We start from the raw sequence: 26,971 nt of genomic DNA on the forward strand, positions 1-26,971 counted from the left end.
CTCAGAGGTCGCGCACCCCTGCGGCGCCTCCCACAAACGCCCGAGACAAAAACACGAAAACCACCAAAATTTAAAACTTCTGCATTTTCGTAGTTGCGTCAATTCCGTGCAGCGTCGCTGCCTGCCTCATATCTTGTCCTGCCCACAGGCGCCCAGCAGGCGCCCAGTCAGTTTAGTAGGGTTTCCAGAGTCCTCAGGACAGAGAATGCCAGTGCAGTGAAGAGCTCTCATGACCCCGAGAACCACCCGGTACCACAGCTTAGTGTTTGTGTGATGAATGTCTCTTTCCCCCCGAGGAGATTTTGCCCACTGGGATGTGGCGGGCTCCAGTCTGCTGTCCCTCATGGACGTGGAGAACTCCCTATCTTTGGTCCCAGGTCTGCTCTGAGCAGCTCAGGTTTGACCTCAAGGTCCAATGGGACATGCCAACACCCAGATTCAACGGCGACAGCTCCATGATGCCCATGGGGATGCATCTGCCTGCTCCCAGCACTACTCCATGCTTTTTGTGGAGCTCCGGCACAGTTCCCGGAGGTCTGCAGGGATAACAGATGAGCTCCATTAGCAAACAATTACTTTAAAAATCAACTTTAAATAAATGTATGGAATCTGGTCCCTTCCCATGGCCCTCACCCCAATGAGGTTTCACCAGCATCCCACAGGATACTCACAGCACATGACAGTGTCTCTGATCTGCCTGAAGCTCTTCTCCTTCAGCGCCATGTAGATGTAGTAGATGTTCCGCAGCTCCCTGGGATAGTCCTTGTGATCCACGTCCTTCAGCACTGGGATGGTGCGTCCGTTGGCCATGGGAGCCTCAGCCAAGGCCTGGTGCATCTGGTACCTGCACCAGGGGTCCTGCAGGAAGCTGGGGGTTATGAGCATGACCCAGCAGTGGCTGTTCTGCACGGCGTCACACAGCTCTGTCACCACCGCGCTCCCCGCCGCCGCATCCCGCAGCTGCAGGAAGCAACGAAAGCTCTCAGGTTGGCCCTCCAGGTAGGAGACCAGCTCCGACACCAGCTCCACGTCCCCCTCGCTGTGGCAGATGCAGACGTCATAGCTCTTGTCCCACCGGGGACTGTCCGAGGCACTGATGTCCACTGCTGACACAGGTGACAGGGAGATGGAGCTGGTGGCCAGGCTTGTGCCAGGAGAAGAGCTGGAGCTCTTGGCAGAGGATGAGGAGGAGGAGGAAGGCGAGGATGAACCAGAGTGGCTGGACTTGAGGCTTTCCACTGAGCTGGGCTTGGGTTTGTGCAGGAGCCTCCTAAACCAACCTGCAGAGTGAGGTCACAGTGAGTTTTGGGGGCTCAGCACCCCCTGGACTTCCCAAGCCACAGCATCATTCAATCTGCAGGATGCCCCCAGATGGAAAGGGGTGGGTAGGATCTCACCTTGACCCCAAAACCATCCTGGTCCCTGAAACTGAGCTGCCACCAACACCTGAATGCTGTGGCATTGTGAGGAGTAGCCCATGGACACCCTGGTGTTCTGTTGGGGAAGGGATGCTGCGAGGGAGGGGACAGAGCCAGGTTTGTTCCCAGACTCACCAGCCATAATGGGCAGCACACTGCTCAGCCACTGATTGCCAGCAGGACACCTCTCCTGAAAGCAGAAGAGAGGAATAAAAAACTGAGAGCAAGAACTGCTTCATGGCAGATCTCAGCCTGGTCTGTTCCTGGGACCTGCACCTCTGGGGTGCTCTTACAGCCCCAAAATTGCCCCCAGCACATCTGCCTCCCCAAAATGTGCTGGGAAGGAACATTTACCTGTTACTGGCTCTCTCCACTGAAGATACACACCTGCAGCAAGCGAGGCCAAGAGAGAATGGGGAGGAGAAACCCTCATTCCCACCAGTGGGAAAAGGATCCTGTGGAGAGAAGAAGGGGAAATCAGCTGGGATCACCAGGGATGGACTGGGTGCTGGCAAACCAAAGGCAGTGTGGGTGATGCCCAGAGCTGTGCATCCTCAGTGCTGCCTGCCCTGGCATTCCTGTCTGTTTCCTGCCAGCTCACACCATCCTCATCACTGTGCTTCCAGCACGGTTTAGGGAGCCCAGACACTCCCTGCAGATACCCAGGAACAGCAATGTGGCAAACAGCTGCTGTTTTCCACTGCTGGCATCATCCCTTCCAAAATTAAACACCCCACGTCATGCTGAAGCCTTTCCCCTACTCCAAAAATGGCACAGGACTGCAGGAAATGCCCACAAAACCCCAGCACACCCACGGAAACCACAATGCCCAAGAGTCACCACTCAGTGACAGCCAAAAGCTCAAGTGTGAGGAACAATGAGCATGGACAGAGAGCAGTGGGGGAAGCTGGAGGGATGCTTACCTGGAATGCAGGAGTCCGGCACCAGAGCAGGGAAGGGGATGCATCAGCCCCTGAGTTTGGCAAAGAAAGATCTTCTGGGATTACCTGGGTGGGAAAGGACAGGTAGGATGTTCACTCTGCAGTCTGATGGGGTCTGCAGTGAATGGCAAGGCTGACCCATCCTTGCAGCTGCCACATCCAGGAGCGGTTCCCCGTGAAGCCACCCTAAGTTGGAAATGAGGGCAGAGGCACTCACCTGCCTCCCCAGGGACAGAGTGGAGGAGCTCCCTGAACACACAGGTGCCCCCAGCTGCCAGCAGCTCCAGCCTCTGCTGGGGAATGTGAAAGCACAGGCAGGGTAAATAGGCCGGGACTGCAGGGAGGGGAAGCCAAGCCCTGCCAAGGACCTCCCTCCCACATCCGCCACATGCCGTCACTGCCTGGGTGTCAGAGGGCCCAGCCCTCACCAGCACCCAGATCTGTTTTCCTCCCTGGTTTCCTGACTAAATACAGACAGGTCCATGTTTGCCACTCACACTTATTTTACAAGTTAAATATACCTAACAAGTCATTTTTTCACCCCAAATTCCCCCCTGTATTTGTCCTTCCCCAGGTCTCGTTCCCCTGGTGCTGCTGATGGTGGCCAACAACTGACACTGCCTTCATCTCCTCATCATCCTCAACCCCTCCAATGCCTGGTGGTTCCTCCTCAATGCCCTGTGAGAAATGAGCTCCAGGTGAGTCCTGGTTCCATCTCCCAAGATGCGAGTCTGGGGGCTTTCCAAGGCCTGCATGCCCATCCTGCTCCCTGACAGGCTGTTCCTGGCACAGATTTCCCCATCTCTTCCCTGCCTAGGGGACAATGCCTGGACCTCTGATGTGGACATTGAACCCTCTGATTTGGACACTGTCCCACACCCCATGGGACACCAGGAGGAGGGGGCCTGGGGGTCCAGCCCCATTGCTGAATGTGTCCCTCCCTCACCCATCTGAGTCCTCACCCTGAATAACAGCAAAACCCCCTGACCTCAGATCCCCAGAGAAGCTGGCCCTGGCACTCACACAGGAGCATCTCCAGAGTGACCCCAGGATGGACCAGAGCACAAAGCTGGGTCAGCATCTCCCTCACTGTTAACCCTGAAGCAGAGTGGTGGCCATCACACCCCACTGTACACAGTACCACAGCTCCAACTGTGGGGTCCCCAACCTGCAGGAGCTGGACCAGGACCCACCCAGGTGGGTCCTCACCTCTACTCCAGCAGGGAGAATTGTAGAACCCCAGAATAGTTTGGGTTGGAAGGGACCTTAAAGATCATCTTGTTCCAAGTCCCTTCCAGTAGTCCAGGTAGCTCCTAGCATTGACCTTTGAAGGCCTGGCCTTGGCAGATGGCCATGCTGACCTAACTCAGTGTGTTCATGGAGAGGGCAGTCTGTGCCCAGTGCCCATCACCCCAATTTCAGGACTGCTGCCCCTGCCCCCAAAACACAACCCCAGTGTCCCCCAACTGCTTGCAAGTTGACTGGGAGAACCACCCCCACACCTCCATACCAGAAGGAAAGTACTCCCCTCAAGGAAAAGTTCTGTGTCCTCTGACCCCCAAAAATATCTGCCCACCCCATTTAACCTCAACACCCCATGCCAGGGCTAGTCAAGACTCCCTTTCATCAATGCCACCATGAGCCAGCTGTGCCACAGGACTGAATCCACCTCCTTGCTCAGCACACTGCTGTTTGCTTCCTCATCCCCAGGGACCTTGGAGTCTCCTGGGAAGGAGTGCTGAAGGTCAGGAGATCCCCAAAACCCACCAGCACCTGTCAGGCTTTTTGGGACCCCATGCCCACATCACCACTGTGTCCCACATGTTTTTGAAGAGCTCCTGTTGGACACAATGTTCCTCCATGCCACCACCTGGCTGTGGCTTCCACAGGTGTTTCCATGTCTACTCACCCACCACCTTCAGCAAAACAACAGACCAGGGCACAGTAGCACAAAACACAAAACCATGTGAAATGGGGAGGCTCCCTGATGGCTCTGACCCCTTGCGGTAAACACCTCCCCATCCCCAAGGATTTCCTAAGCCAGGCCATCTGTGAGCCCTGGGAGGCACCTTGGGGGTGCAGGAGCAAGCAGGATCCTCCTGCAGGGCCCCCAGCCCACCCTCAAACACGGTGCTGAGAGCCAGAGGAACCTGGGCAGCCTGTACCCAAAAATGCAATGAATTCCATGAGAGACACTGGGCTCCTCCCCACCCAATGCCACTACTTCGGCTGCCTTTCTCTTCACCAAGCAGGGGACACCAGTTGGCCCCTTGGTGGCCAAATCCTAAAGGGAAAAGCCCAAGGCCGAGTGATACTGAGCCCCACAGGGACCCACAGGCTACCACCAGTCATGGGCCCAGCACCACTCATCCCACTGGGACCCATTTTGCATCAGTCTCTGCCCCAGCACTGCTGCCAGCACCCCCAAAAATGAACTCCCCACCCAGAGGGAGGACAGGACCCAGAGAAGAGCAAGTCACCTGCCTGTGTGAGTCACCCCACCTGGAAATCCCAGAGAGGGAACCTGAGTGAGGGTGAACCCACAAACCCCCAACCCCACGAGGCAGCACCATCCGGATCAACCTCCACCCTACCCCAGCAATAACAGAATCATTATTAAAGAATAATTAAGCAGGCACAGCTCTATTCACAGCGTGCCTTGACCCAGCAGCAGAAGCACCACGCTGAAATCCCTGCAGCAGGAGTTCCGGAGCCTGTGGCTTACATGACTGCCTGTGGAATTAAGAAACGGCAAAGACCAGGTGCTGCAAGGAAGGGTGAAATAAAAGTGGTTTTGGTGGGAAAATAAGGCTAATTTTATCCCTAAAACCACCATGAATGTTTCACTTACGGTGCCAGTACAAAACAGCGCGCAGCTACCCAGAAAACAGAACAGTTTTTCTCCTGGAAAGCTCTAAGTACACCCAAATTCCGCCACGCATATGCTTGAATGAATCATAGCGGCCGTCCAGGCCCAGGCACCGCGTGTACCTCATAGGGCTGGAGACGCGGTCGCACATACAGGAACCCAGGCAACGGCAGCTGGCGGAGGAGAAGCCCCTGAGTGGTAGGGGGGGCACGGGGACACCGCCAGGCCCGGCGCGGCAGCGGCCCGACAGACCGGCTGGGCGCCGCCTCCCGCCTCAACACTGCGCCGCGCATGCGCCCGCTTTTTTTTTTATAGCCTCGCAAAGCGCCGCGAGAGCATAGTCGCCTTCCCACGCCTGGCCCCGCCTTTTCCGCTGTCAGCCAGTGACAGGGCGGGGCTGGAAGGGGCGGGGCCAACTCTTCCCACGGGGCGTGGCGTGGCCGGGCGCGGGGCGGGGCTGCTGCGCGCGGCGCGGCGGCGTCTCCTCAATGGGGCCGCGCGCGCGGCGCCAGGTGCGTGCGGGGCGCGCGGCAGCGGCGGGGGGGGCGGGCAGGGCGCGGTTGCCATGGAGACAGCGGGGGGGGGGGGGAGCTGTTGCCATAGCGACGGCGGCCGCCATAGCGGGGGGGGTCCCATGGCCGCCCGCCTGAGGGGACGGAGCGGACTGAGGGGAGCGCAGGGGACCCGCGGGGCCGGGAGTGCGCCGGGGGGCCGGGAAACCTCCGGTAGCGGCGGGCGGCCCGGCCGAGACTCGGCCCCGCCGCGCCGTCGCCCTCTGTAAAAGCTCGCTTTTATTGATGTGTCCCCGTGGGAAAGGAGCCTCGCCGTCCTCCCCGCCTGCTGAATCCCCGTGTTCTTGCTTTTCCCGCAGCTTTAGCGAGGAGGGCACAACGGAGTGCACAGGTAAGGGCTCGAGCAAACCCTAAGGTGTGACCCCCCTCCCCGCTTCCCTTGCCAGAGTCAGTTCTGGAAAGCCAGCGTGCGACCGTGGGAGTCTATGGGATACAGAGCTCCGCCAGGCTTTGCTGTGTCACTGCCTCTCCTTGCTCATGGAGCCATTGGGAAGCACGTGGAGAATCACAGCGTTGAATAAAAACCTCTGGTGTGTTTTGACTCACGTACAAGGAGGCTGAATCCTGTGTTTTTGTGGCTTGGACAGGAGCAGGGCTTGCCCTGGGTCCCATTGTCCCTGGAGCCTGTGTTTTTCTAGGATGGTTTTGATCCAGCTCCAGTGCAGCTCCCACGTGGAGGGGTGGGCTTGGGAATTGGCCAGGGACAGCTCATCTTTCAGCTGAAACGAAGTGGCTTTTACACTATCTTATCCCAACACCTTAAAGCTGCTGAATTGAAAGAGAAGCTGGGAATGACATCTTTGCTGGTGGCAGTTCTCAGCACTCAAAGAAGTTCAAAATAATGGATGAGCAGTAGGTTTGTACTTGTTTCTTTTGGGAATTTGTGGGGGCTCTTCTGGAAGAGCCCATCTTCCAGCATGGTGCTGGATCACTTGGCTTCATTTTTAAACACCCAGGTTAGTTTTAGTTGTGTCTTGGGTGCTGAGCATGGAGATGGTGTCAGCAGCAACTTCTCCATGAAGCGGGGAAGAAGATGTTTCATTAATTCCCCATTTTGGTTCTGCAGGTTGGGCTCTGGTGTTGACTGTGTGATGTGGTTGTGTTTTGCAGAGCTGCAGAGAGGTTTTTGTAAATACACACCCTGTGTGAACCTTGGCCTTCGTTTGACACACGTGGTGTTCAGGTGTTTGCTTTTACCTGGGATACACCTTCACCTTTCCAACATTTCTGCAGCTGGATGTGTCTGTGTCACACAGGGAATTGCTGTGGTTGGGCTTCTCCAGTTTGGGTGACTTGGGCACAGTTTAAAGCTGAAGTCTGGAAGGCTTTAGGATAAATTAAGGGATTTCTGTGGTGTGGAAGGAGAAAGAGAACGCAGCAAACCCACACAGGGAGTCTCTTAGCATCCCTGATAAAAGTGATGGGGACAAGGCTGGGACAGGGGAATGTGTCAGCTGATCCAGGAATCCATGGAGTGTTGTGTTTACAGTCGGCAGCTCCCTGTAGTCTAAATAGCTGGAAAGTTCCCAATGTCTGAGGAAGGCTGGAGAGACACTTCTTATCTTCTAAGTGCCTGTGGCTCCCTCTCCTCCATGTCACCTGTGTTCCCAGGGGGAACCTGCAGTACCTGGTGTGGTTTTTTTCCCATGGCAATGTCGTGCTCTGAGGTAATTCCATTTAATTTTGGCTACCTCAATTGTGCCAGCACAATCCATCCCTCTAGCAAGCAGAGTTTCTCCCCAGGACTAAAAACTGGAGGTTTCTATTTCTTGGCTGAATCCCCATGAATTCTTTTAAGACCTGTAATAACTTTTTTGGAACTAGGCTGTATTTATAATGGGGTTTTTGTTCCTTTATGGCTCTCTGCACTAAATAATGGACTTGAACGTTGAAGGTCATTATATCAGAAAACCTTACAAGGTGATTATAATTCCAAAAGGTGTTTTTTCCTAAGTTTAAAATTGCTTTTGAAATGTCATTTAGAGGCACTTAAAATTGATTTGATGGCTCCATTCCTGCTGTTAATGACATGGGAATGTGCAGGGTGAGTGAGATGGGAGCAGTGCTGAAGCAGGTGGAAGCAAACAGGGGAGCTCTAGGTGGGAGTTTACAAACAACCTTGATATTCAAGGCTCGGCTGATGATTCACAATGCAAAGATAATTATAAGCTTAAATTATATCCAATTTAGAAAGCAAGGAAGGATTTACCTTCAGCTGTAGCTCTGCTTCTGCACAGGGGCTGAGGGTAGCCCTGGCACCAGCAAGAGCTCAAACTTCCCTCTGAAACACTCCAATTATCTATTGTTAGTGCCTTCCTTATCTAAAGCATCTTTGCACCACTAAATAAAATCTGTCTGGCTTTGTGGAAGCAGCCTGTCCTCCCAGAAAAATCAGCTAATCCAAAAGGAGAGATGGGACCCTCCTGGGAAGGAAAAAGAGGGATTTTACCCCCTTTATCCTGAGCATGCTTGGCTGCATTCATTCAGCAGTGATTTAATGGTGAATCTGACAGATCTGTGTCCAGCAGGTCCTCCTGTCTTCCTGAGAGTCACGACTTTGGTCTTTGGAGATGTAACCCCCCCAGAAGAGTTCACCTGACAGGTTGCAGGTATTCAGGGGCGGTGAGGCTGCAGAGGTTCATTCTCAGAACAGCACTGAGCTCCTGGGCTGAGTGTGGGTTGGAAAAATACAATGTTCACAAGAGGGTGTGATGGAGGAGCCCTGCCTGGCATGCACAGAAGGGGGAAAACCAGGAGATTCCTCACTTGCTAAAGGCCTTTGACACTTTTATCCAAAATCTGGGCCCTACAGTAAGGCCCAGTAAGATAAAAAGTGAGTGATGAGCAGCATGTGTTCAGTAATGTTTCAGGAGGTAGGTAGTGAAAGCCAGCTCTTTGAGGTGTTCTACTGTCGGTACAATGCCCATGGCAGGGGGGTGGAATGACATGAGCTCTAAGGTCCTGTCCAGCCCAAACCACTCCATAATGCCATTGTATAAAGTTTTCCAAAGGGATCAGAGGGTAAAGGCTGCACACACAGCATATCGCTGTCTGACAGTGTCACTTTGCCCTGTTCTCATCATCCAACACTGAAAGGTGGTGCTTTCCTAGAATACTGGCTGATTTCTCACATGATCCATACCAACACTTGCAGGTCCTACCTGGAGAGACCTGCCATTGTCACCTGCTGGGCTGCCAGGGAGCAATCACAGCGTGTCATCTCTAGAGCAAACCCTCACATCTCCCTGAGATGGCAAAACCTGCAAAAACTCTGTGATTTTGGGTCAGCAGCTCTTCCTCAGCATTTCCTCTGGCCAAAAGCCCTCGTCTAACAGAGTTTTTGATGGACTCTTCATTACAATTGGCAAAGAAAAAGCAGAGGAGGTTGAACAGTTCTGTTAATTTTTATTCCCTTTTCAGAGACTTATTTGGGAGAAGCAGAGTGGGAGAGTACTGCGTGCTGGCAGAGCTTTTGTGTTTTATGTGACGGGCTGTTGAAAGAGTTCTCAAACTGCACTTCCTTTCTGTGGGCTTTAAGGTCATTTCCCAGTGCTTGCAGACTCATGGAGGGCTGGGAAACCCTTCTCTCATCACCAGGGAATGAAATGCTCTCCGTGGCTTTTTGGAGCCAACAAAAATCTCTTTGTCTTCTCTTCCCTCCCACTGTTTCCCAAGCAGCAAGTTTGCTGACGGGCCTTGTCGGGAAGGGGGGAGTGCTCCTCCAAGATCCAGGCTCTCGGGGAAAATGAGCAGCTGAGGTGAAACGAATGGTCTGGCAAAGAGTGTTTTGCTGAGGCAATCACACCTGGGAAAAACAGCCAAGGATTTTATGGTAAAAGAGGTTAAGGAAGAGAATGAGACTGTGGGACAAAGTTCAGAGACAAAAACGTGCAATTCTCAGCCCAGAGGTGATCTTGGAATGATAACAAACCTGAGATTTATCCACCTGTGCAAAGCTGGTTCTGTAAAACCTCGTTGTTCAGGTGGTGGTGTCCATGTGCAGTGACTTCGCTTGTGGTGATTTGTCTGCTACAGAAACTGGATGGCTTCTACGGTGAACCTGGGCAAGGAAACAGTATTGGAAGATGGAATGCCACCTGCAAAAAAGCCCAGGTAAATTTAATTATGCTCCAGTGAATTTGTTCTAACAAGAACCTTTTCCTTTGCCTCACATTGTTCTTTAAGGATTGTGACCCCTGGTGACCGCAGCTGTTTCATTTCCTGATCCAAGAACTGTGTGCTGGCTTCTGGCCGTGCCCTGGGCTTTCCTGCTGTTTGTGGAACAAACACCTTCACATACAGAATGTACTTTTTTGGGGTTTTAACCCTCAGCCAGGGGATGGGGTCACTCTCAAAGCTGTATTTTGCTGTCCTGTCTCCACGGTCCTGTCCACTCACAGTGTCAGGTTGGACACGGTGGTTGTGCTTTTTGCTTGAGTTGGGTGGTGATTTCCAGGAGGAGAGGGAGTTACTCAAATTAGTATGGTTGAGCTGCATGTAAAGGCTAAATAATTCACTCTGAGGCTCCCTGTGCTTAGAAGTAGGTGGTCTTACAGTTCTGTGAGTGGAATCTGGTGGATAATTTTGTCTGTTAGAGACTGAGACTGGCGGCTGCAGGCTCAAAAGTTCTTGTGAACAAGCAGCTAATTCATCTGGGGGGTTGTCTCCCACTAACTTGATTTATTTGCAAGTTCTGGAGGGCTGCAGAATAGTTCTGTGTGGTCTCGAGGTTGATCGGTGACCCTGGAATGTGCAGAAAAGGATATCAAGGTAGAAACAAGTGTATTTATCAGCAGGGCAGGCATGCAGGACATTAAGACTTGGGTATCTATTATTTGGATTTCAGTCCCTGTATTTCCAATAGTGTTTTTATACTAGCTCATTAGCCTGAATGCTAATTTATTCCTCACAAAAGGCTTGCAGTCCTCAAACCCTGTTTATCAGCAGTAACAGTGAAGCCCTCCTCAAGGAAAGGGTTAACAAGTCTGTTTTCATAGGCAGGGGCTAAGGGAAGGCACAGCTCCATCTGTGTGGTGTTGGTTTCCTCTCCCCTTCTCACTAAATATCACGTGTTTGCTGATAAAGCCCATTTCTTCCATACAAGTTGCTTTCCCAGGCTGCTGCCTCAATCCTGGGAAGCTGCAGCAGGTCCCCGCTGCAGAAAGCAGCTGGACACCAGGCAAGGCAAGGCAAGGAGCAGCACATCTGCTTAATAAATGATAAAGATCATATTTAAAAGCTCTGTGCAGGTGTAAAGCCAGGAAGACAGGGAGGAGGGGAGGAGGACTAAGGAGAATACAGCCCTGCAGCCCTTTCATGTGACTCTGTATCATCTGGGATATTCTAAAAATTTGGCCTTGAGCATCTTGCTGACATTGCAGGCATCACAGGGAAGCGATTGCTGGTACAGCTGAGGGGGTTCCTCAGCAAACTGGGGCTGGGCCCCTCAAGGGCAGAGCTGGAGGAAGCCTTCCCTTGCTTTTGTCTGTGCTGGGATAAATGGAGCTGTTGTCCCAAGGCCCCTGTTCTGCACCTTGTTTAAGCCAGGTCGCATTTCCGACCTGCATGGGATCTGACACACGTTTTATCTCGGGACACAGAGCGTGTCTGTGTCTCATTCTCTCATGCTCACCACTCCTCTCCCATGCCCTCCAGCCCTTCATGTAACTTTATTAATAGACTTCCCTTATTCCAGACTTTCAGTGGATTAGCTTTGCTTCAAAAGCACCCCGGGGCATCACTGACTTCCCCAGTAACCGTCCTGGTAACAGATTTGATTCCAAAAATGTAATTATGGACCTTGTATTGGGAGCATTTGTGCTGCTGATCCATGCAGCTGCCTGCTGTCCTTTAAGGATACCAAGCTGCTCCTCTCATGCTCTGTTTATCAGAGAGCCCCAATGAATATTTGATTCAAAATTTAGGCACAGGGTACCTGCCTCTCTCTCAGTCTGCATGTGCCACCACCCCAGACACCCTTCCACTCATGGTGGTACCAGCTGTGCTTCTTTCTCCTTTTGCAGGAAGCTGTTGCCAAGTCTCAAAACCAAGAAGCCTCGGGAACTTGTCTTGGTGATTGGGACAGGAATTAGTGCTGCAGTTGCTCCCCAGGTCCCAGCACTGAAGTCCTGGAAGGGGCTGATTCAGGCCCTCCTGGACGCTGCTATTGACTTTGATCTCCTGGAAGATGAGGAGAGCAAACGGTTCCAGAAGTGTCTTCACGAAGACAAGAACCTGGTCCATGTTGCCCACGATCTTATTCAGAAGCTGTCTCCGGTCAGTGTGCTTGTACCTGCCCTGAGCATAGGATTTGGCTTTTGGAAATAGCCAGATTTGGTTCTCCAGCAATGGTGCTCCCATCCCAACAATTCTTCTGTGTGCAAGGAACCACAGGTGCACTTACTGTGCCAGGTGCCTGAGACATAACCCTGCTGTGGACATGGGTTTTGGGTATTTCACCTGGACCAAGATGATTAAAGGGATGGAGCACCTTCCTATGAGGAAAGGCTGAGAGAACTGGGATTGTTAAACCTGGAGAAGAAGGCTTCAGTGGTGACCTAATTGTGGCCTTCCAATACCTGAAGGGAGCTGACAAGAAAGATGGAAAGAGACTGTGGACAAGGGCCTAGAGTGACAGAGCAAGAGGGAATGGCTTCACACAGGCAGAGGGCAGGGCTAGATGGGATATTGGGAAGAAATTCTTCCTTGTGAAGGTGGTGAGATTGCCCAGAGAAACTGCCCCATCCTTGGGAGTGTTCCAGGCCAGGCTGGAGGGGTTTGGAGCAACCTGGGTTAGTGAAAGGTGTCCCTGCATATGGTACAGAGTGGGGACGAGATGGCAGAGTGGGCTTAAAGGTCTTTCCCAACCCAAACCAGTCTGGGATTCTGTGATCCTGTGACTATGCTGAAGGAGAGCACTCACCCTGGTGCAGCCAAGGCTCTGTGTTTGCCCTACAAGGACCCAGAGCTTTGCAGGGTGTTGGGGAAATGTGGGTAGCTTTTCATGGGGCCATTTGGTGTGAGGTGTTACAGGGCTGGGCTCTGATCTCAATCTGTCTCCCCTTCTCAGCGCACAAGCAACGTTCGCTCAACCTTTTTCAAGGACTGTTTATACGAGGTGTTTGATGACCTGGAATCCAAAATGGAAGATTCGGGGAAACAGCTGCTTCAGTCTGTGCTTCACTTGATGGAGAACGGGGCCCTTGTGTTAACCACAAACTTTGATAACCTGCTGGAGCTGTATGCAGCACACCAGGGGAAGCACCTTGAGTCTCTTGACCTGACTGATGAAAAGAAGGTAAAGGATGATTATTTTTTTTGTCAGGGACTGTGGTGGTGCAGAATGTGCTCTCAAGCTACCTTAGGGCATTGTTCTGATTGTAGTGGTTTAACGGGTGGCAGACAAGCTCCAGGCAGAGGCTCTGACTGTCCAGGGCAGCAAGCAGAGGAATGAGGAGGAACACTCCTTCTGGAACACTGGTTTGCTGGCTACCATCCAGTGCTCAGGAGGAGTCCTTAAGCCTGCTATTCCTTTGATCTCTGTCCTTGAAACTTCTGGCTTGGCCTTGTTTCCACATAAGGCTTGGGCTGATTTTTCTAACCCATATGAAAAACTCCACTCAAGATGCAAAGCGGAAATTTATATTTTTATAGGGTGCTGCAAAGTGCTTTTTGTGATGGGCGTTCAGAGCTGCAGCCTTCAAGGCTCCCCTCTTGCCCCATGTTCTCCTCCTACAATGACTGGAATGGCTCCTCCTGATGCACTCTCAGACCTACTCTCTTTATGCAAAAATCCCTCCTCCTGCCCCAGTCAGGCTGTGAGACCCTGAACTCTGCACCTGCCCACCTCATCTCTCCATCATGGGTTTTACTGGTGGGGAGCATCTCATCCTTCTGTTTGCATGTTAAACACCCTCAATGTCTGTGTCCTGTGCAGTCCTTGCTCTCTTTTCATTCTCATTTCTGTGCTTCACGTTTCCTGCATGACCTCTTAATCTACATGGCTGGAAGTACTTACAGTGTTACAAGTAAGCATTCTAATTATTGCAAGCTTAAACGAGCTGAGGTCTGCAGGAGTAAACCGAGAGCCTCTGAAGCAGCTGTCTGAAATGGAGGTCAGCTCAGCTGGTGCCTCCCTCAAAGCCAGTAAGGGCCACAAAATAAAACTTCAGCCTTGAGAAACATGCTGACATAGGATTTGTAGTTTTTCCCCCTTTTTCTGGTCAATCTGGCGTTTTGATTCAGTCTTCTCATCACATTCAGCAGTCAGCTGAAGTGTTGACCCAAATGAGCCCCCCAGGCTGTGGCTGCAGGCCATGGCGTAGAGGCCGATGGAGGAAAGATGAGGAAGAAGCAGCCTCTTTGGAATGCTTCCCCAAAATGGCATTTAGCAGTGCTGTGGTAGCCAGTGTGATGCACTCATGGACATTGCTGCGGGTTTGTGTTGTGCAGGTGCTGGAGTGGGCACAAGAGAAGAGGAAGCTCAGTGTCCTGCACATCCACGGAGTCTACACCAACCCCAGCGGCATCGTCCTGCACCCAGCTGGCTACCAGAACGTGCTGCGCAACACCGAGGTCATGGTGAGCCACGCTGGGGCCTGCCCTGGGCAGCTCTAGCTCCCACCAGCCACAGCTCAGCTGAGTTTAGACTGAGCTTCACAGAGGGTGGGGGAGAATTCATTAGATAAGGGAAATAGGAGGGGTGAATTCCCTGGCCTACTGAGGTGCTGGAACACCTCCCACACTTGCTGAAGGATGGCATTGCTGCAGAGCCTCCCCAGGGATAGGGCAGGTGCTGTCTCTTGTGAGGATGAAGCTCACCTTGACCAAGCTCATCTTTCCCTTTCTTAAAGCGAGAGATTCAGAAGCTGTATGAAAATAAGTCCTTCCTCTTCTTGGGCTGTGGTTGGACAGTTGATGACACCACGTTTCAGGCCCTGTTTTTAGAGGCTGTCAAGCACAAGTCAGACCTGGAGCACTTCATGCTGGTGCGGAGGGGGGACGTGGATGAGTTCAAGAAGCTCCGTGAGAACATGCTGGACAAAGGGATCAAAGTGATTTCCTACGGAGATGACTACGCTGACTTGCCCGAGTACTTTGAGCGGCTGACAAGCGAGATTGCCATGCGGGGCCGCACAGGTACGGGGTCAGGGGCTGGGGACCCTTGCCTGGCACCATGCAGAGTAGACAGGGGTAGTAGCCCCTGTTGTCCATGCCATATAGAGATTCCTGAAGCCTTTTTTTTTAAAAAAAGCAAACGTGTCTCGAAGTGCAGCTGGATCTGCAGGTTACTTTTCTGAAAACACTGTATGTTTTAACAGTTTAGACAGCTGTCCTGCCTCCCACGCCTGCAAACTTTGTTTTTCATGTGCAGCTGTTCCCTTTTTAGTGAAGTATTTAGTCTCACTGACCCTTGTGCTGCTCAGCCTGAGCCAGTGCCTTCATAAAAGAGGTATCACTAAATCATAAAAATGGGTGGAAGTAGGTTCACTGGCCAAAGCCTTGCTGGCAGGTGTTCTGAGGGTTAACCCAGCCAGGAAAGCCTGTGTGAAACCACCACATGGGCAGCTGGCTCTCCACCTGAGACTGGTCTCTGCTCTGCCCCAGGTGTGCCCAAGGAGGGGCAGCAGCTGAACGGCTCTGCCGCTGCCCACACTGAGGTAAAAGGTAAGGCAGGCTCTCTGGAGCCAAGGGGCTTCACCCTGTGCTGCACCCTGGTGTCCCAAGCAGGTTTTCAGCCTTTGCTTCCACGCAGGAGGCAGCCCCTGAACCTGAGCCCTGCCCAGGCCCTGAGCTGTGGCAGGGGCTCCTGGGACAGGCCCAGGCCAGGCCAGCAGTCCTCAGAGAGGCCGGAGCCCACCACTGTCGCACTGCTGTCCAGCACTGAGCCAGGACCCTTCCGGCAGGGACGAGGCCAGGACAGAGCCACCTCGGATGAACACCTGGTCTAACACAGTAATTGTGGTTTTACTGGGGCTGTGTGTGCCTGTGGAGCGCGGTATCCCTGAGGGAGCTGCAGGCTCCTCTAACTTCATACCTAGTGCTTTTATATTCTGTATTTCAATTTAAAAATGAAACTTGAGCTTTTTTTTTTTTTACTGGAAGCTCTAGTTTTCTAGTCCTGTCTTTTTACTGTACAGTATTTTGTATGTTGAAGTTGTATTAAAGGCCTGCTCACTGAACTTTGGTTGCTGTATCATTTAAAGGCCCTTTCACACCTCACACTTGTGGGAGTTCATCTCCCCCAAACCCAGTAGGAAACAGGTCCTGGCTGGAGGCAAGTTATTTATACACAGAGAACAAATTATGAAGTTTATTTTATATAAATTATGTCTCTTAGCAGACAGCATTCAATTTATTGCACTATAGCACATCTGCAATACAGAGCTACAAGACATCGTCAGAGGTTTGTATTACTCAGTGTAGCACTTCCGACCAGGATCAAGAGGCACTCGGAGCGGGGAGAAAGGGTGCAGGAAAGCAGCAAGCAGCCACCATTCTCTTCCAGTATTAATGTGGTTTGTTTTTTTTCCTTTTTACTAGCAACTAACACCAAGACCAGTGGGCAGGAGCCAGGGAGGGCACGCTGCCTTCCTCCTCTGGACCTGGCTGCTGCAGCTCTCCAGCTCCTACCCAAATATACGGTGTCTGGGGACCCTGCTTCAGAGTCTGGGTGAGGACAGATATGGGGGACTTTAAGGCAATTTAGCATGTCCCCTCCAGCCCAGTACAGGCCGTCACCTTTTTTTGGTTTATCAGCTTCAGTGGAGCTGCCATGAGCAGCAACATTAACAGCCAGATCTAACACTGTCCCTAAGCCCAAGGCCCTCCTGCCTCCTCCCTAAGCTGGTCTAAAAATCAAAAGCAGCTCAATAAAAAGCCTTCAAACCCACCAAAAAGCACAGCAGATCCTGGCACCGCCCACTCCCCCGTGCAGCATGAACAATACAAAGCTCTGGATTCAGCCTCCCCGCAAGGGAGCCTGTGTCACTGGTCACAGAATGGAGGAACCCAGGGAAGGGCTTTTTCTGGATAAAACAGAGTTTATCCAAAAAAAGTACTCCTCATGCTGCCAATTCTTCCATTCTGTTCTGCACTACACGGGAAAGACTAGTTGGTGACAGGGTAAAGCAGGTTCTTCTGGGACATCTGCACACAGCAATTTGGTGTTTAGGCCTTCATGAGCGCTGCGACCACGGCCTTGGCGTTAAGGCTTCGCAGATCACAGTAGGTTTGTCCGGTACCAACGAAAACGATGGGCTTGCTCGTGATGTAGGTCATGGAGATGGCAGCACCCACCTGCCAGGGACAAGCAGCACCATGAAATCCACTGCTCCCTGTCAGGGAGCTCGTCAGTCATTCATCCCCCATGAGTGGAAACCAGACTTATAAATTTGGGTTTAATGGCTTGAATACAAGGAGAAAGTGCAGGAGTGCCCTGCGTTTGACAATTCCCATCTCTCCCCTTCAGTCACTGCCAGGAAGCTCTGTGCAGAGTCACCTCAGCAGCCTCCTTACCTTGTCGTCGATGGTATCGAACTTGGTGAGGACGATCCCATCGATGAGCCGCGGTGTCTGGGCCATGGAGTGATCAGCCAGGGCTTTGTTGAACTTGACCTGAGAGAGGAGAAAGATACGAGAAATAAGTTTGTGGTGCTGCCACCATCCAATTCTCTGGTAAAACCTACAGAAATGGGTTCTTTTCCCTCTCTGTCTCTCAAGAACAAAGCCACCACACTCACCAGCTGATCCACAGCCTCGTTTCCCACCAGTGCTTCCCCAACAAACAGGACCAGGTCGGGAGCGTTGACAGCGATGAGTTTGGCCAGCGCAGTCATCAGGGGTGCGTTGTCCTGCATGCGTCCCGCCGTGTCCACCAGCACCACGTCAAAGCCCTGGTTCCGAGCTGGGGCGGCAGGGAGGCAGTGTGAAGGACAGCGCTGCCCCAGGACAGCACCCCCCGCCCCCAGCTCCACACATACCGTAGGAGATGGCCTCCATGGCGATGCCCGCAGCATCCTTGCCATATCCCTTCTCGTAGAGCTGCACCATGGTGCGCCCGCCGTGGCTCTCTGGAGGGTGCAGCGCATTGAGGCGGCGCGTGTGGGTGCGCAGCTGCTCCACCGCTCCCGCGCGGAACGTGTCACAGGCAGCAATGAGGACGCTGAAGCCGTTCTCGATGAGCCAAAACGAGATCTGCAGGAGGCAACAGACCAGAAAAGCCTGTTAGTAGCTACACAGCCAGACCCCATCACCCCAGTCCTGAGATTCAGGGTCCTGTCCTACCTTGGCCAGGTTGGTGGACTTCCCGACACCGTTAACACCACAAAAGGTTATGACGTAGGGCCGGCGATGGCGCTGGGCATCCATGACATCGCGGAGGACGTCCACACGGCGCTGGGGCTGCAGGATCTGCACCAGGGCCTCCTGCAGCGCCTGCTTCACCGTCGAGGTTACCGCTGCGAAAAGGAGATGCAAAGAGGACATGTCACCCATGGGGAATACTCCCGAGCTCTAAACCACACACTGGATGCCACACGGACACTTACTGGTGAACGTTCCCATCACCTTCCCTTCCAGTTTCTTGGCCACCGATTCACAGAGCTGCACTGCAATCTCAGCTGCCACATTTTTAGCTTTGAGAAAGACAAAACAGGGAGTCAGTGCTGCTGAGAAGGTTACTTACATCCCACATCAGTGTCAAGGGAAGGATGGAGTCAGTGTGCAGGATTCCCACTGGATCTGACTGCTGCCCCCCTTTTGCTGCACTCTCAAGGGCTTCTCAGGGGTGACACAGGAACCCACCACAGTTCCTGTGGGCAAGAATATCCCAAACCACGGGCACTACCCAGACCAGGGCCCACCCAACAGAGCACAGGGAACTGCCACTAATCCTTCACAGCACGGATCCAGACGTACCAATCAAGTGATCCTTCATCTTCTCCAGCACAGGGTCCATGTCCTCTCTGGTCAAGCTCTTGGAACCCACAAGACCCTTCAGCATGCCAAACATGCCCCCCAGGCCACCCTTCTTCACACTGTGGAGAAACAAAAGAGCTAGATTGAGGTTTGAAAATGATCATCTGCAAAGGTCAGATGCAGAACAGCTTGCCCTGAGAGAACAAACACACCAGTCTGTGCTTCCTGCATTACTGGTTAGACTGGAACAGGAGGTACGGGAGAGAAATCAAGAACCATGTGACAAGAAAGGGCTGTGGGAGCCTCTACCTGGGTTTTGAAGGGTTCTGGACAACTTTCTCCTCTTCAGCTTCATCATCGCTCTCATATTCCAGGTCATAGAGGCGGCCAGGCTCCCGATTTTTATCCCCCAGGGCCTGCAAGAGGAAGAAACGCTTTATGGGCTGAGCACCACAATCCTTATTTCATGTTTCTTCATGATCCCTTCTCATGCAGGCACAGAGACTGGGCTGGGCTCATAATGCCCAGCTGATCCCAGAGGATGCACAACAGCAAATGCAGCCTGACTTTTCCTTACCATGTCAGGGTCAAACTCCTCCACGGGACAAGCCTCCGCGCTGCCGTTGGTAGCAGAATTACTGTAATCAAGTACTTTGGCATTAGAGTTCCCCAGATCCCACACCCGGGGCTTCTTCCCCTTCTCCTTCTGTGCGTCAGGCTTCGGAGATCTGGTGGAACAAAGACCAGAAAAACATTGTGTTCAGTGCAAGGAAGCAGCAGCCATCACCTCCTTAGAAGACGTGGAAACTAAAAGCCTGGTTTACCCAAAAAGGCAGAAATTGACCAATCTGATCTCCAGAGTTTATTTATCTGAACTTTAACCCTGTATGGCACCACTTCCCCTCAAGCCAGGTATCAATGCGCTACTGTGCATTGCTCACTAAAGACAGGTCTGGATCTCTCTCAAGGCTTCTGCATCTCCCAGCAAAGAAAATCAGGTTCTATTACCCCTACAGGACACCCATGTGTCTTCCCTCAATTTTTCAGCAAGGAGGGAAATCAGGGAAATAAGGTCCAGGAAAGTGAGATCTGGCTTCCAGGGGTCACCAAAAGGAGAAGAGATTCAGCCATGGCCTAGTTCAAAGCATAGACAGACTGACCATACCCTCATCACCCACCTGGACTTCTCCCCAGCTTTCATATGTCTCCTGAAGAATTCCTCCCGGTTCTTCTGCAGGATTTCATCCTTGGTCAGTTCCTCCTTGTCCCCCGCTGCTGAGAGCTGCTTGTCACCTGCAGATGCTTTACTGGGTGCTGCCACAGCTTCAGTTCCTGACAGGAAGAGCCCCAACACAAGCTCAGTCCAGCTCCAAGCGGATTGGGAAAGCACAGGCTACAACACATTGCTCTGGAATATTTATTTCCCTCCCACTTATCTTCCCCATCAACTCACCATCCTTTTTGGAACCTTTGTTCTTCTTGTTCTTGACCTTCTCCTTTGGTTTCTCCCCTCGGGTTTCAATCATACACTTGACAGTCTTCTGGGATTTCAGAGACTGCTCAAACGTCTTCATTACCGTGGGAGCTCGGACTTTGCTGCTCTCCTCTGCATCCCTGCAGGGAGGTGACCCATTAGCCTGGATTTCAGCTCTTCCCCCGCTCCCATCTCTGCTCAAAACAGAAATTTAAGACAAAACCCAAGCTCTGTACCGGAGGAGGCGCATAAAGTCATCTTTAAAATCAAAGGTGCCATTTAGGAGGCCCAGGGCTCCTTTCTGCTGGAACTCGTTGCGGTACTTGTCCCTGAACTCCTTATGGACGTCGTCTATCAACTTGTCCACATAGGTTAGAGTCAGGATCTTCTGGAAGCCCACCTGGCAAGAAGCATGGCCAACAGACACTGCACTTCCAGCACATTCAACAGCAACAAGCATGTAAAAACCTCTCTGGTTAATTGAGTTCTTTAACTTGGGCAAGCTTCAGCCTGCACTTTCTGCTCCACCTTCCCAAGCTTTTAAAATGCCCCCAAAAAGGTGAAAAACAGCCCAGAGCTTCACTTCAACAGGTGACTCTAACACACATGAGGCTGTCTCATGGCAACAAGGACACGTAGGGCAGGGGCAGAAAACCTTTAGGTTATCTGTGGGTCAACAGGAAAAGTAGTATGGATTTATGGAGATAAGGTGCCAGGAGACTAAAAAAGAGAGTGTTAAATGCTCCATAAAGTGAAGGGAACGACACACTGGCTTTTTTTCAATAGATCTGGCCAAAGTGAAGTTTTACAAGGCTGCAGCTTCTATTTGAGGTTTGATTAGTTTTAATCCTGTTGCAGATGATTAAAATAAGCTCCTACTGCAGTAGCATTCAGCTGACAGACACCCATGTCCCCCCTTCTGTGGGGAGCCTGGCTACACTGGGGTCACTGCTCAACATCCCCCTGAATTGCTCATCACAGCCCCTCACCCGCCACAATCCCAGAGACAGAGGAGCCAAACCAGTCTGGCAGCCGAGGTCCAGCCCTAGGCAATGCAAACAGCTGCTTGCTCAAACCTCAGCACAGTGGGAACTGTTCCCCCTCTTTTCTGGTGCAATCCCCTTCCTTCGGGTTTGCGGCCATGTGGGGGGCTTGGAGGGACCCTCCTGCCACTGCAGGGGTGCCTGGGGGCGGGTGCAGTCACTTACCACAAACACCAGCTCAAACTGGTTGTCCAGTTTGTACTTAAGTGTGAGAGCTTCATGGGTGAAGGAGTTGTTGCCACCTCTCTCCTGGAGGAGAGGAGCTGTCAGAATGGGGAAGCCAGCAGCACCCACCATCCCCTCATCCCTGTCATCCCCCTCTCCCCGCCATCATCCCAGTCACGCCCCTTTCCCAAAGCGGTCCAGCATCCCTTACACATGACCCCACACACCCTGGGCAGGTGGTCCCATCCATCCCACCCACCCCGGGGTGGTCGTGCCCCCTGTGCCCCGTTCCAGGCAGGTGGTCCCATCCAAGTCTCTCCAAGGCGATGGTCCCATCCACACCCCCCAAATAGGTGACCCCACGCCCGTCCCCACTCCCAGAGCTGGTCGTGCCTATGTGTCCCCTTCAACAGGTGGTCCCACCTGTATGCCACCCCTCTCCTCCCCGTCCCAGGTACATGTCTCCCCTCCCATCCACATAAGGCTGATCCCATTCCCCCGCCAGCTCCGTGGGCTCAGCTGATCTCCCTTCCCAGGCAGACGGTGCCATCCCGCCTCCCCCGCCATGTCTGTGGCCTCATCTCCTCTCCCTCCAGGCAGACGGGTCCCACTGGCCCCCTCCCTCACGGCAGCTGGGCGCTCCCTCTCCCCCCTCGCCAGGTACGTGACCCCTACCCAACCCTCCTCCCCCGGCAGCCGGCCCCGCCCGACCTGCAGGAGGACGGAGCGGATGAGGGCGTTGACGGGGGCGGTGGCGGCGGGCCCGCGCACGCCCTGGAAGCACCAGAGGACGAGGCCGCCCTTGCTGAAGATGGTGAAGAAGTCGAGCATGGCGGCGGCGCCGGGCCCGGCGGGGCGCACACGTCGCTCTGCCCCGCGCTTCCGCCGGAAGCTCCGCCCCCCCGCGCCATTGGCGGGACGGCGGAGGGCGGGGACGGGGCGAAGGCCCTGCCCTGGGAGGCGGGGCTACAGGAAAGGGGCGGGGCCATGCTGCGGTGGGGGCGCGCTCTGCGCGCGCGGCGACCGGGGGGGTTTAGGGGGGACACCCCGGAACCGGGGGGGACCCCGGTATGGGACCCGGGCCGCCCCCTCCGCACCGCGGCTCCGCTCAGCTCCGACTTCTTCCGCGGTGAGATCCGGAGGGGTCCCCGGCACTGTACCGGGGATTTGGGGGAGACGGGGGAAGGGACACGGGAAGAATGGAGGGGGGGGTCGGGGTGTGGATGGCGGGGAATGGGGAGGGGGGTCAGGTAAACTGAGGTGTCCCAGGGGATGGAGGGGCTGCTGAGGTTTATGAGGATATACGGCGGGGTCGGGATTGCTGGGAATGGGGGGGGAGCTGGGAATGGGGGGGGAGCTGGGAATGGGGAGGAACTGGGAATGGGGAGAGCTGGGGTGGTTACGGGCTTGTATGGGAGCGTGCCAGAGGGGCCTGGGGATGATCCCTGGGTGCTGCGGGGGATGGCAGGGGGCATTGGAGAGGCTGGGGAGAACTGGGCGGCTGAACTCAGAGGGGACTGGGGGGTTCCAGAAGGCCCAGGGGAACTGGAGGGGGTTCCATGGGGGCATGTCGCAGGAACCTTCGTGGAGGTCTTGGGTGATTCCCAGAGTGGACTCTGGACTCCCGGGGGGAGGGACTGGTGTGATTCCACATTACTGGGAATCAATTCTGGTGGTTCACAGGGGGTTCGGGGGCGTTTTCCCAGTGACCCAGGGGGACCTGGGGAGAGTCTGAGGGGTATCCTGGGAATGTCCCAGAGAGGGCTGGAGGGGTGCAGAGGTACCGGGGGCTGCCGGCCGTGCCCCCAGGCTCGGCAGCCCCCGCTCCGCCGGCAGAGCTGGGGCAGACCCTGGAGCGCATGGTGCAGACCCTGAGGGATCAGCTGCCGGGCTCGGGGAGCGGCGGGCGCGGCTGGATTCCCCCGGGCACCCACCCCGACCCCCGGCCCCCCGACGAGGCCGACGTGGTGGTGGTGGGGGGCGGCGTGGTGGGCTGGTCCGTGGCGTATTGGCTGAAGGTGCTGGAGGGCCGGCGGCGGCGGCACGGAATGAGGGTGCTCGTGGTGGAGCGGGACCCCATGGTGAGACACCCCCTCCCAGGGCAGGCTGTGGGCCTGGGGACCCCCCTCAACCCCTTCTATTTTGGGGCGTCCTTTCCTTCAGTATTCCAGAGCCTCCACAGTGCTGTCGGCGGGGGGGATCCGGCAGCAGTTTTCCCTCCGGGAAAATATCCAGATGTCGCGTTTCTCTGCCAGCTTCCTCCGCAACATCAATGTACGTGGGGTTAGATAGGCTGGGGTATTTTGGGGAATCCAGCCCCACTCACTGTGGTCCCCCTGTCTCCTTACAGGAGTACCTTGGGGTGCCGAATGAGCCCCCCATTGACATCCAGTTCCGGCCTGGGGGATACCTGTTCCTCGCTTCCCTCCAGAACGCCGCTGCCCTGGAGGCCACCGTCCAGTTGCAGAGGTGGGGGACACACATAGGACCCTTCCGGGGGGGGTTTCAGGGGCTCTGGGTCATCCTGACCCTCCTCCACATGCTGGCCATCTCCAGGGATGAAGGAGCACAGGTGACCTTGCTGTCCCCCACCCAGCTGAAGGAGAAATTCCCCTGGATGAACACAGAGGATGTGGCTGTGGCATCCTATGGTAAGTGAGAGGATGGGGGAGGGCATGGAGACCCCCCCCATCAACATCCTTCCTTATCCTCATCCTCCTGATGCATGCTTCATCCTGCTTTATTTATGGAAGGGGAGGTCCAGCCCCCCACACTGCAGGTATGGGATGGGGGAGTCACACAGTAGTTTCTCCCCCATGTTTCCCTGCCCAGGTCTGGAGGATGAAGGCTGGTTTGACCCCTGGACCCTCCTCAATGCTTTACGGCGCAAAGCGACATCCCTGGGAGTCCAGAGCTGCTCTGGGGAGGTGCGAGGTGAGGGATGGGGGTGCACAGCAAGGCTTCCCCCCTGCCACCCCCAGGAGCCCCCACCTGACCCCAAAACCCTCCAGCTTTTGTCACCTCGACCAACTACATGATGTCGTCAGCACCGCCGTCTGCGCGCATCAAATACGTCCACGTGAGTGTGTGTGTGCCTCCCCCAGCTCCCCGGGAGTGGCCGTGAGCCCCCTGCAGCCATGACCCCCTGTCCGTGCCCCAGGTCCACATGCCAGACAGCCTGGAGTACCAGCCAGTGGCCTGTGCCATCGTGGTCAACGCTGCAGGCGCCTGGGCCGGGAAGCTGCTGGAGGCAGAGGGGCTGCCCAGGGGGCTGTGCCAGCCCCCGCTGCCCATCCAGCCCAGGAAGAGGTACTGGGGGCTCACAGCAGGGACAGCCTGGCAGCACCCCTCTGTTGGGGGTCAGCTCCTGGGCTCAGAGTGGGGGCACACCCCGGAAACTCCTTTTTCAGGGGGGTGATGCCCTTGGTGCTGTTCTGCTGTTGTGTGGTGCTCCCGCACTGTGTCATGGGGGAGCACCTAGGCACTTTTATTTAAGGGGGGTGTCATCCTGGCATGCTCTGTCTATGAAGGGGTGACATGAACCCCTAGGTGCTATTTTGGAGGGATCACAGAATGGGACACACATCCCAGAACCCACCACCTTCTGGGGGGGATGATGAGCTTCCTCAGATTGTTTTTTGGAAGTGGGGGCTTGCATCCTGGAGCTCCCATTATTTCTCAAGTGCCCTCAGCCCCAGTGTCCCCATTATGTCCCCATACTCCCAATCCCAGTGTCCCCATTATCCCCCACAGTGTCACCTATTGCCCCTCAGTGGGCCCAGTATCCACAACATTCTCCCAGTATTCCCGATAACCCCATTATTCCCCCAGTGCCCCTATTACCTTGCCAGTGCCCCCAGCCCTGTTACCCCCATTACCCCCACAGTACTTTAATTATCCCCCCAGTGCCCACAGCCCCTCCAGTGTGCCTAGGAGTGACATGACCCCTCAATGGTATTTTTTGGGGGGGGGGGCGACAAACATGTCCAATCCCAGCCCCACTGCACCATATTGGGGGGCAAGAGGAGCACCTCTCACACTCTCTTTGGGTGTTCCCCAGGTATGTGTTCACCTGGCACTGCCCCAATGGCCCTGGCCTCTCCTGCCCCTTTCTCATCGACACCTCCGGTGCTTATTTCCGTCCGGACGGCGCTGCCGGGAACTACCTGGGCGGGATGAGCCCCACCGAGGTGAGCCCGTGGGGTCCCCTCAGATCATTCACCCCCCTATTCCTTATCAGACACCCCCATCTTATCCTTTTCCAGGAGGAAGAGCCGGATCCCAGCGATCTCTCGGTGGATCACGATTATTTCCAGGAGCAGATCTGGCCCCGGCTGGCTCAGCGGGTCCCAGCCTTTGAATCCCTGCGGGTCCGGGGGTCTTGGGCGGGATACTACGACTACAACACCTTCGACCAGAACGGGGTGCTGGGCCCACACCCCCGGCTGGAAAACCTGTTCTTAGCCGCGGGGTTCAGTGGCCACGGGCTGCAGCACGCGCCAGCTGCTGGCAGGGCCGTGGCTGAGCTGGTGGTCAAGGGCCGCTATGAGACGCTGGACCTGCAGAGGCTGGGCTGGGGCAGGCTGGTGGATGGGGAGCCGCTGGAGGAGCATGGCGTGGTTTGATGGGGGCGGGGTGGGGGGAAACTGAGGCACAGCTGTGGACCCCCTCCCCAGGCCAGAGGGGTGTCCTGTAGGAATAAAGTGGATGCACGGATGATGAGTGTGTCAGAGAATTAACAGGGTCCATGCCTTCCCTGCTCCCTCCACCAGTGCTACCAGTATCCTCAGTACTAATTCCCCATTGACACCTTCCACAACCTCAGTGTACCCACTATACTCCATTCCCTCCCAGTATCCCCATTATGTTCCCCCACCTGCAGTCCCCAGTATCCCACAGTGTTACCTATTGTCTCCCCAGTTCCCCCTAATCCCAGTATCCTCACAGTGTCCCATCCCCCCAGTGCTCCCATTATCCGGCGCTCCAATCCCCTCCAGCCCCAGTACCTCCATTATGTTCTTATCCTCCAGATCCAGTGTCCGTGTTATTCCCCCAGTGTCCCCTTTAACCTCTATTTCCCCCAGTGTGGTGTTCACATTCTCGGAACAGAGAGACATAATTCTCTCTCCCAGGATTTTTCCTGGGGAAGGCAGTGAGAGTGAAGAAGGAAAACAATTGTCTCGATTTGCTGTGCCTGTTGTTTGGCACACGTGGAATGTATTATGGAGATTCTTTACCAAAAGGTATTTGTTAATTGGACACCGGTGATGGTTGTTTGGACTGATTGACCAGTTGGGTCAAAGCTGTGCTGTGACTGTCCAGAAAGGGTCACGGGTTTTTCTTTAGTTTAGTGTGGTTTACTATAGAGTATAGTATAGTAAGTAAAGTAATATAATATAGCTTAATAAAGCTTTTCTTCTCCCTTCTGAATCTTGGAGTCGGAGCACATTATTCCCTGGCTGGGGAACGCCTGCATCGATACCTCCAGTACTTCCATTATGATCCAGTGCCCTCAATATTCCCCCAGCCCTGGTATTCTCAGTATCCCCACTGCAGTCCTGCAGTGTCCCC

The 26,971-nt window shown here is 54.3% G+C and overlaps 4 protein-coding genes across 22 annotated transcripts; 2 read left to right on the top strand and 2 right to left on the bottom strand.

The window, feature by feature from the left end:
- Window positions 1-65: 65 nt before the first annotated feature.
- Window positions 66-5,506, bottom strand: TIRAP (TIR domain containing adaptor protein). 4 transcript variants are annotated; one of them, XM_030231749.2, is made up of 6 exons: window positions 5,351-5,506; window positions 2,342-2,425; window positions 1,806-1,873; window positions 1,554-1,608; window positions 672-1,280; window positions 66-536 (listed from the first exon to the last, which is right to left on the bottom strand). In XM_030231749.2, exons 4-6 carry the CDS (start codon window positions 1,558-1,560, stop codon window positions 493-495), a joined length of 660 nt encoding a protein of 219 aa, XP_030087609.1. In that variant the 5' UTR covers window positions 1,561-1,608; window positions 1,806-1,873; window positions 2,342-2,425; window positions 5,351-5,506; the 3' UTR covers window positions 66-492. The 4 variants fall into 4 exon arrangements, with proteins under 4 accessions (XP_030087609.1, XP_030087606.1, XP_030087608.1 ...); XM_030231746.2 differs by having other exon boundaries at window positions 1,773-1,873; XM_030231748.2 differs by having other exon boundaries at window positions 1,773-1,873; window positions 5,211-5,358.
- Window positions 5,507-5,661: 155 nt separating this feature from the next.
- FAM118B (family with sequence similarity 118 member B) lies at window positions 5,662-15,981 on the top strand. Of its 16 annotated transcripts, none has more exons than XM_050983577.1 (9): window positions 5,669-5,740; window positions 6,100-6,131; window positions 8,314-8,409; window positions 8,955-9,913; window positions 11,824-12,076; window positions 12,870-13,097; window positions 14,252-14,380; window positions 14,653-14,938; window positions 15,407-15,981. In XM_050983577.1, the coding sequence occupies exons 4-9, from the start codon at window positions 9,843-9,845 to the stop codon at window positions 15,748-15,750; spliced, it is 1,311 nt and encodes a 436-aa protein (XP_050839534.1). In that variant the 5' UTR covers window positions 5,669-5,740; window positions 6,100-6,131; window positions 8,314-8,409; window positions 8,955-9,842; the 3' UTR covers window positions 15,751-15,981. The 16 variants fall into 16 exon arrangements, with proteins under 16 accessions (XP_050839542.1, XP_050839534.1, XP_050839537.1 ...); XM_050983580.1 differs by having other exon boundaries at window positions 9,479-9,913; XM_050983588.1 differs by having other exon boundaries at window positions 9,836-9,913.
- A 117-nt stretch (window positions 15,982-16,098) lies between these two features.
- Window positions 16,099-22,293, bottom strand: SRPRA (SRP receptor subunit alpha). The gene is made up of 14 exons (XM_030233267.2): window positions 22,112-22,293; window positions 21,401-21,484; window positions 20,429-20,592; window positions 20,172-20,332; window positions 19,897-20,050; window positions 19,296-19,446; window positions 19,028-19,134; window positions 18,719-18,837; window positions 18,349-18,435; window positions 18,086-18,258; window positions 17,782-17,995; window positions 17,542-17,705; window positions 17,318-17,416; window positions 16,099-17,098 (listed from the first exon to the last, which is right to left on the bottom strand). Exons 1-14 carry the CDS (start codon window positions 22,229-22,231, stop codon window positions 16,970-16,972), a joined length of 1,926 nt encoding a protein of 641 aa, XP_030089127.1. The 5' UTR covers window positions 22,232-22,293; the 3' UTR covers window positions 16,099-16,969.
- A 68-nt stretch (window positions 22,294-22,361) lies between these two features.
- Window positions 22,362-26,830, top strand: FOXRED1 (FAD dependent oxidoreductase domain containing 1). Its single transcript, XM_050983633.1, has 10 exons — window positions 22,362-22,529; window positions 23,237-23,481; window positions 23,564-23,674; window positions 23,751-23,869; window positions 23,957-24,051; window positions 24,233-24,334; window positions 24,412-24,479; window positions 24,561-24,709; window positions 25,461-25,590; window positions 25,666-26,830. Exons 1-10 carry the CDS (start codon window positions 22,388-22,390, stop codon window positions 26,023-26,025), a joined length of 1,521 nt encoding a protein of 506 aa, XP_050839590.1. The 5' UTR covers window positions 22,362-22,387; the 3' UTR covers window positions 26,026-26,830.
- The last annotated feature ends 141 nt before the right edge of the window (window positions 26,831-26,971 follow it).

Source organism: Serinus canaria, chromosome 24, assembly GCF_022539315.1.
Source record: "Serinus canaria isolate serCan28SL12 chromosome 24, serCan2020, whole genome shotgun sequence".
Lineage (NCBI taxonomy): Eukaryota > Metazoa > Chordata > Aves > Passeriformes > Fringillidae > Serinus > Serinus canaria.

Coding starts and splice junctions, on each gene's coding strand:
- TIRAP (XM_030231749.2), bottom strand. Junction 537..671: donor CAGAGACACTGTCATGTGCT/GTGAGTATCCTG, acceptor TTATCCCTGCAG/ACCTCCGGGAACTGTGCCGG.
- FAM118B (XM_050983573.1), top strand. CDS start 6,646: ATGAGCAGTAGGTTTGTACTTGTTTCTTTTGGGAATTTGTGGGGGCTC. Junction 8,410..9,835: donor GTTCACCTGACAGGTTGCAG/GTATTCAGGGGC, acceptor TGTCTGCTACAG/AAACTGGATGGCTTCTACGG. Junction 14,381..14,652: donor TGCGCAACACCGAGGTCATG/GTGAGCCACGCT, acceptor CCTTTCTTAAAG/CGAGAGATTCAGAAGCTGTA.
- SRPRA (XM_030233267.2), bottom strand. CDS start 22,231: ATGCTCGACTTCTTCACCATCTTCAGCAAGGGCGGCCTCGTCCTCTGG. Junction 17,996..18,085: donor AGTCCACCAACCTGGCCAAG/GTAGGACAGGAC, acceptor TGCCTCCTGCAG/ATCTCGTTTTGGCTCATCGA. Junction 17,099..17,317: donor TCGATACCATCGACGACAAG/GTAAGGAGGCTG, acceptor TGTCCCTGGCAG/GTGGGTGCTGCCATCTCCAT.
- FOXRED1 (XM_050983633.1), top strand. CDS start 22,388: ATGCTGCGGTGGGGGCGCGCTCTGCGCGCGCGGCGACCGGGGGGGTTT. Junction 23,870..23,956: donor GCCACCGTCCAGTTGCAGAG/GTGGGGGACACA, acceptor GGCCATCTCCAG/GGATGAAGGAGCACAGGTGA. Junction 24,335..24,411: donor CTGCTCTGGGGAGGTGCGAG/GTGAGGGATGGG, acceptor AAAACCCTCCAG/CTTTTGTCACCTCGACCAAC.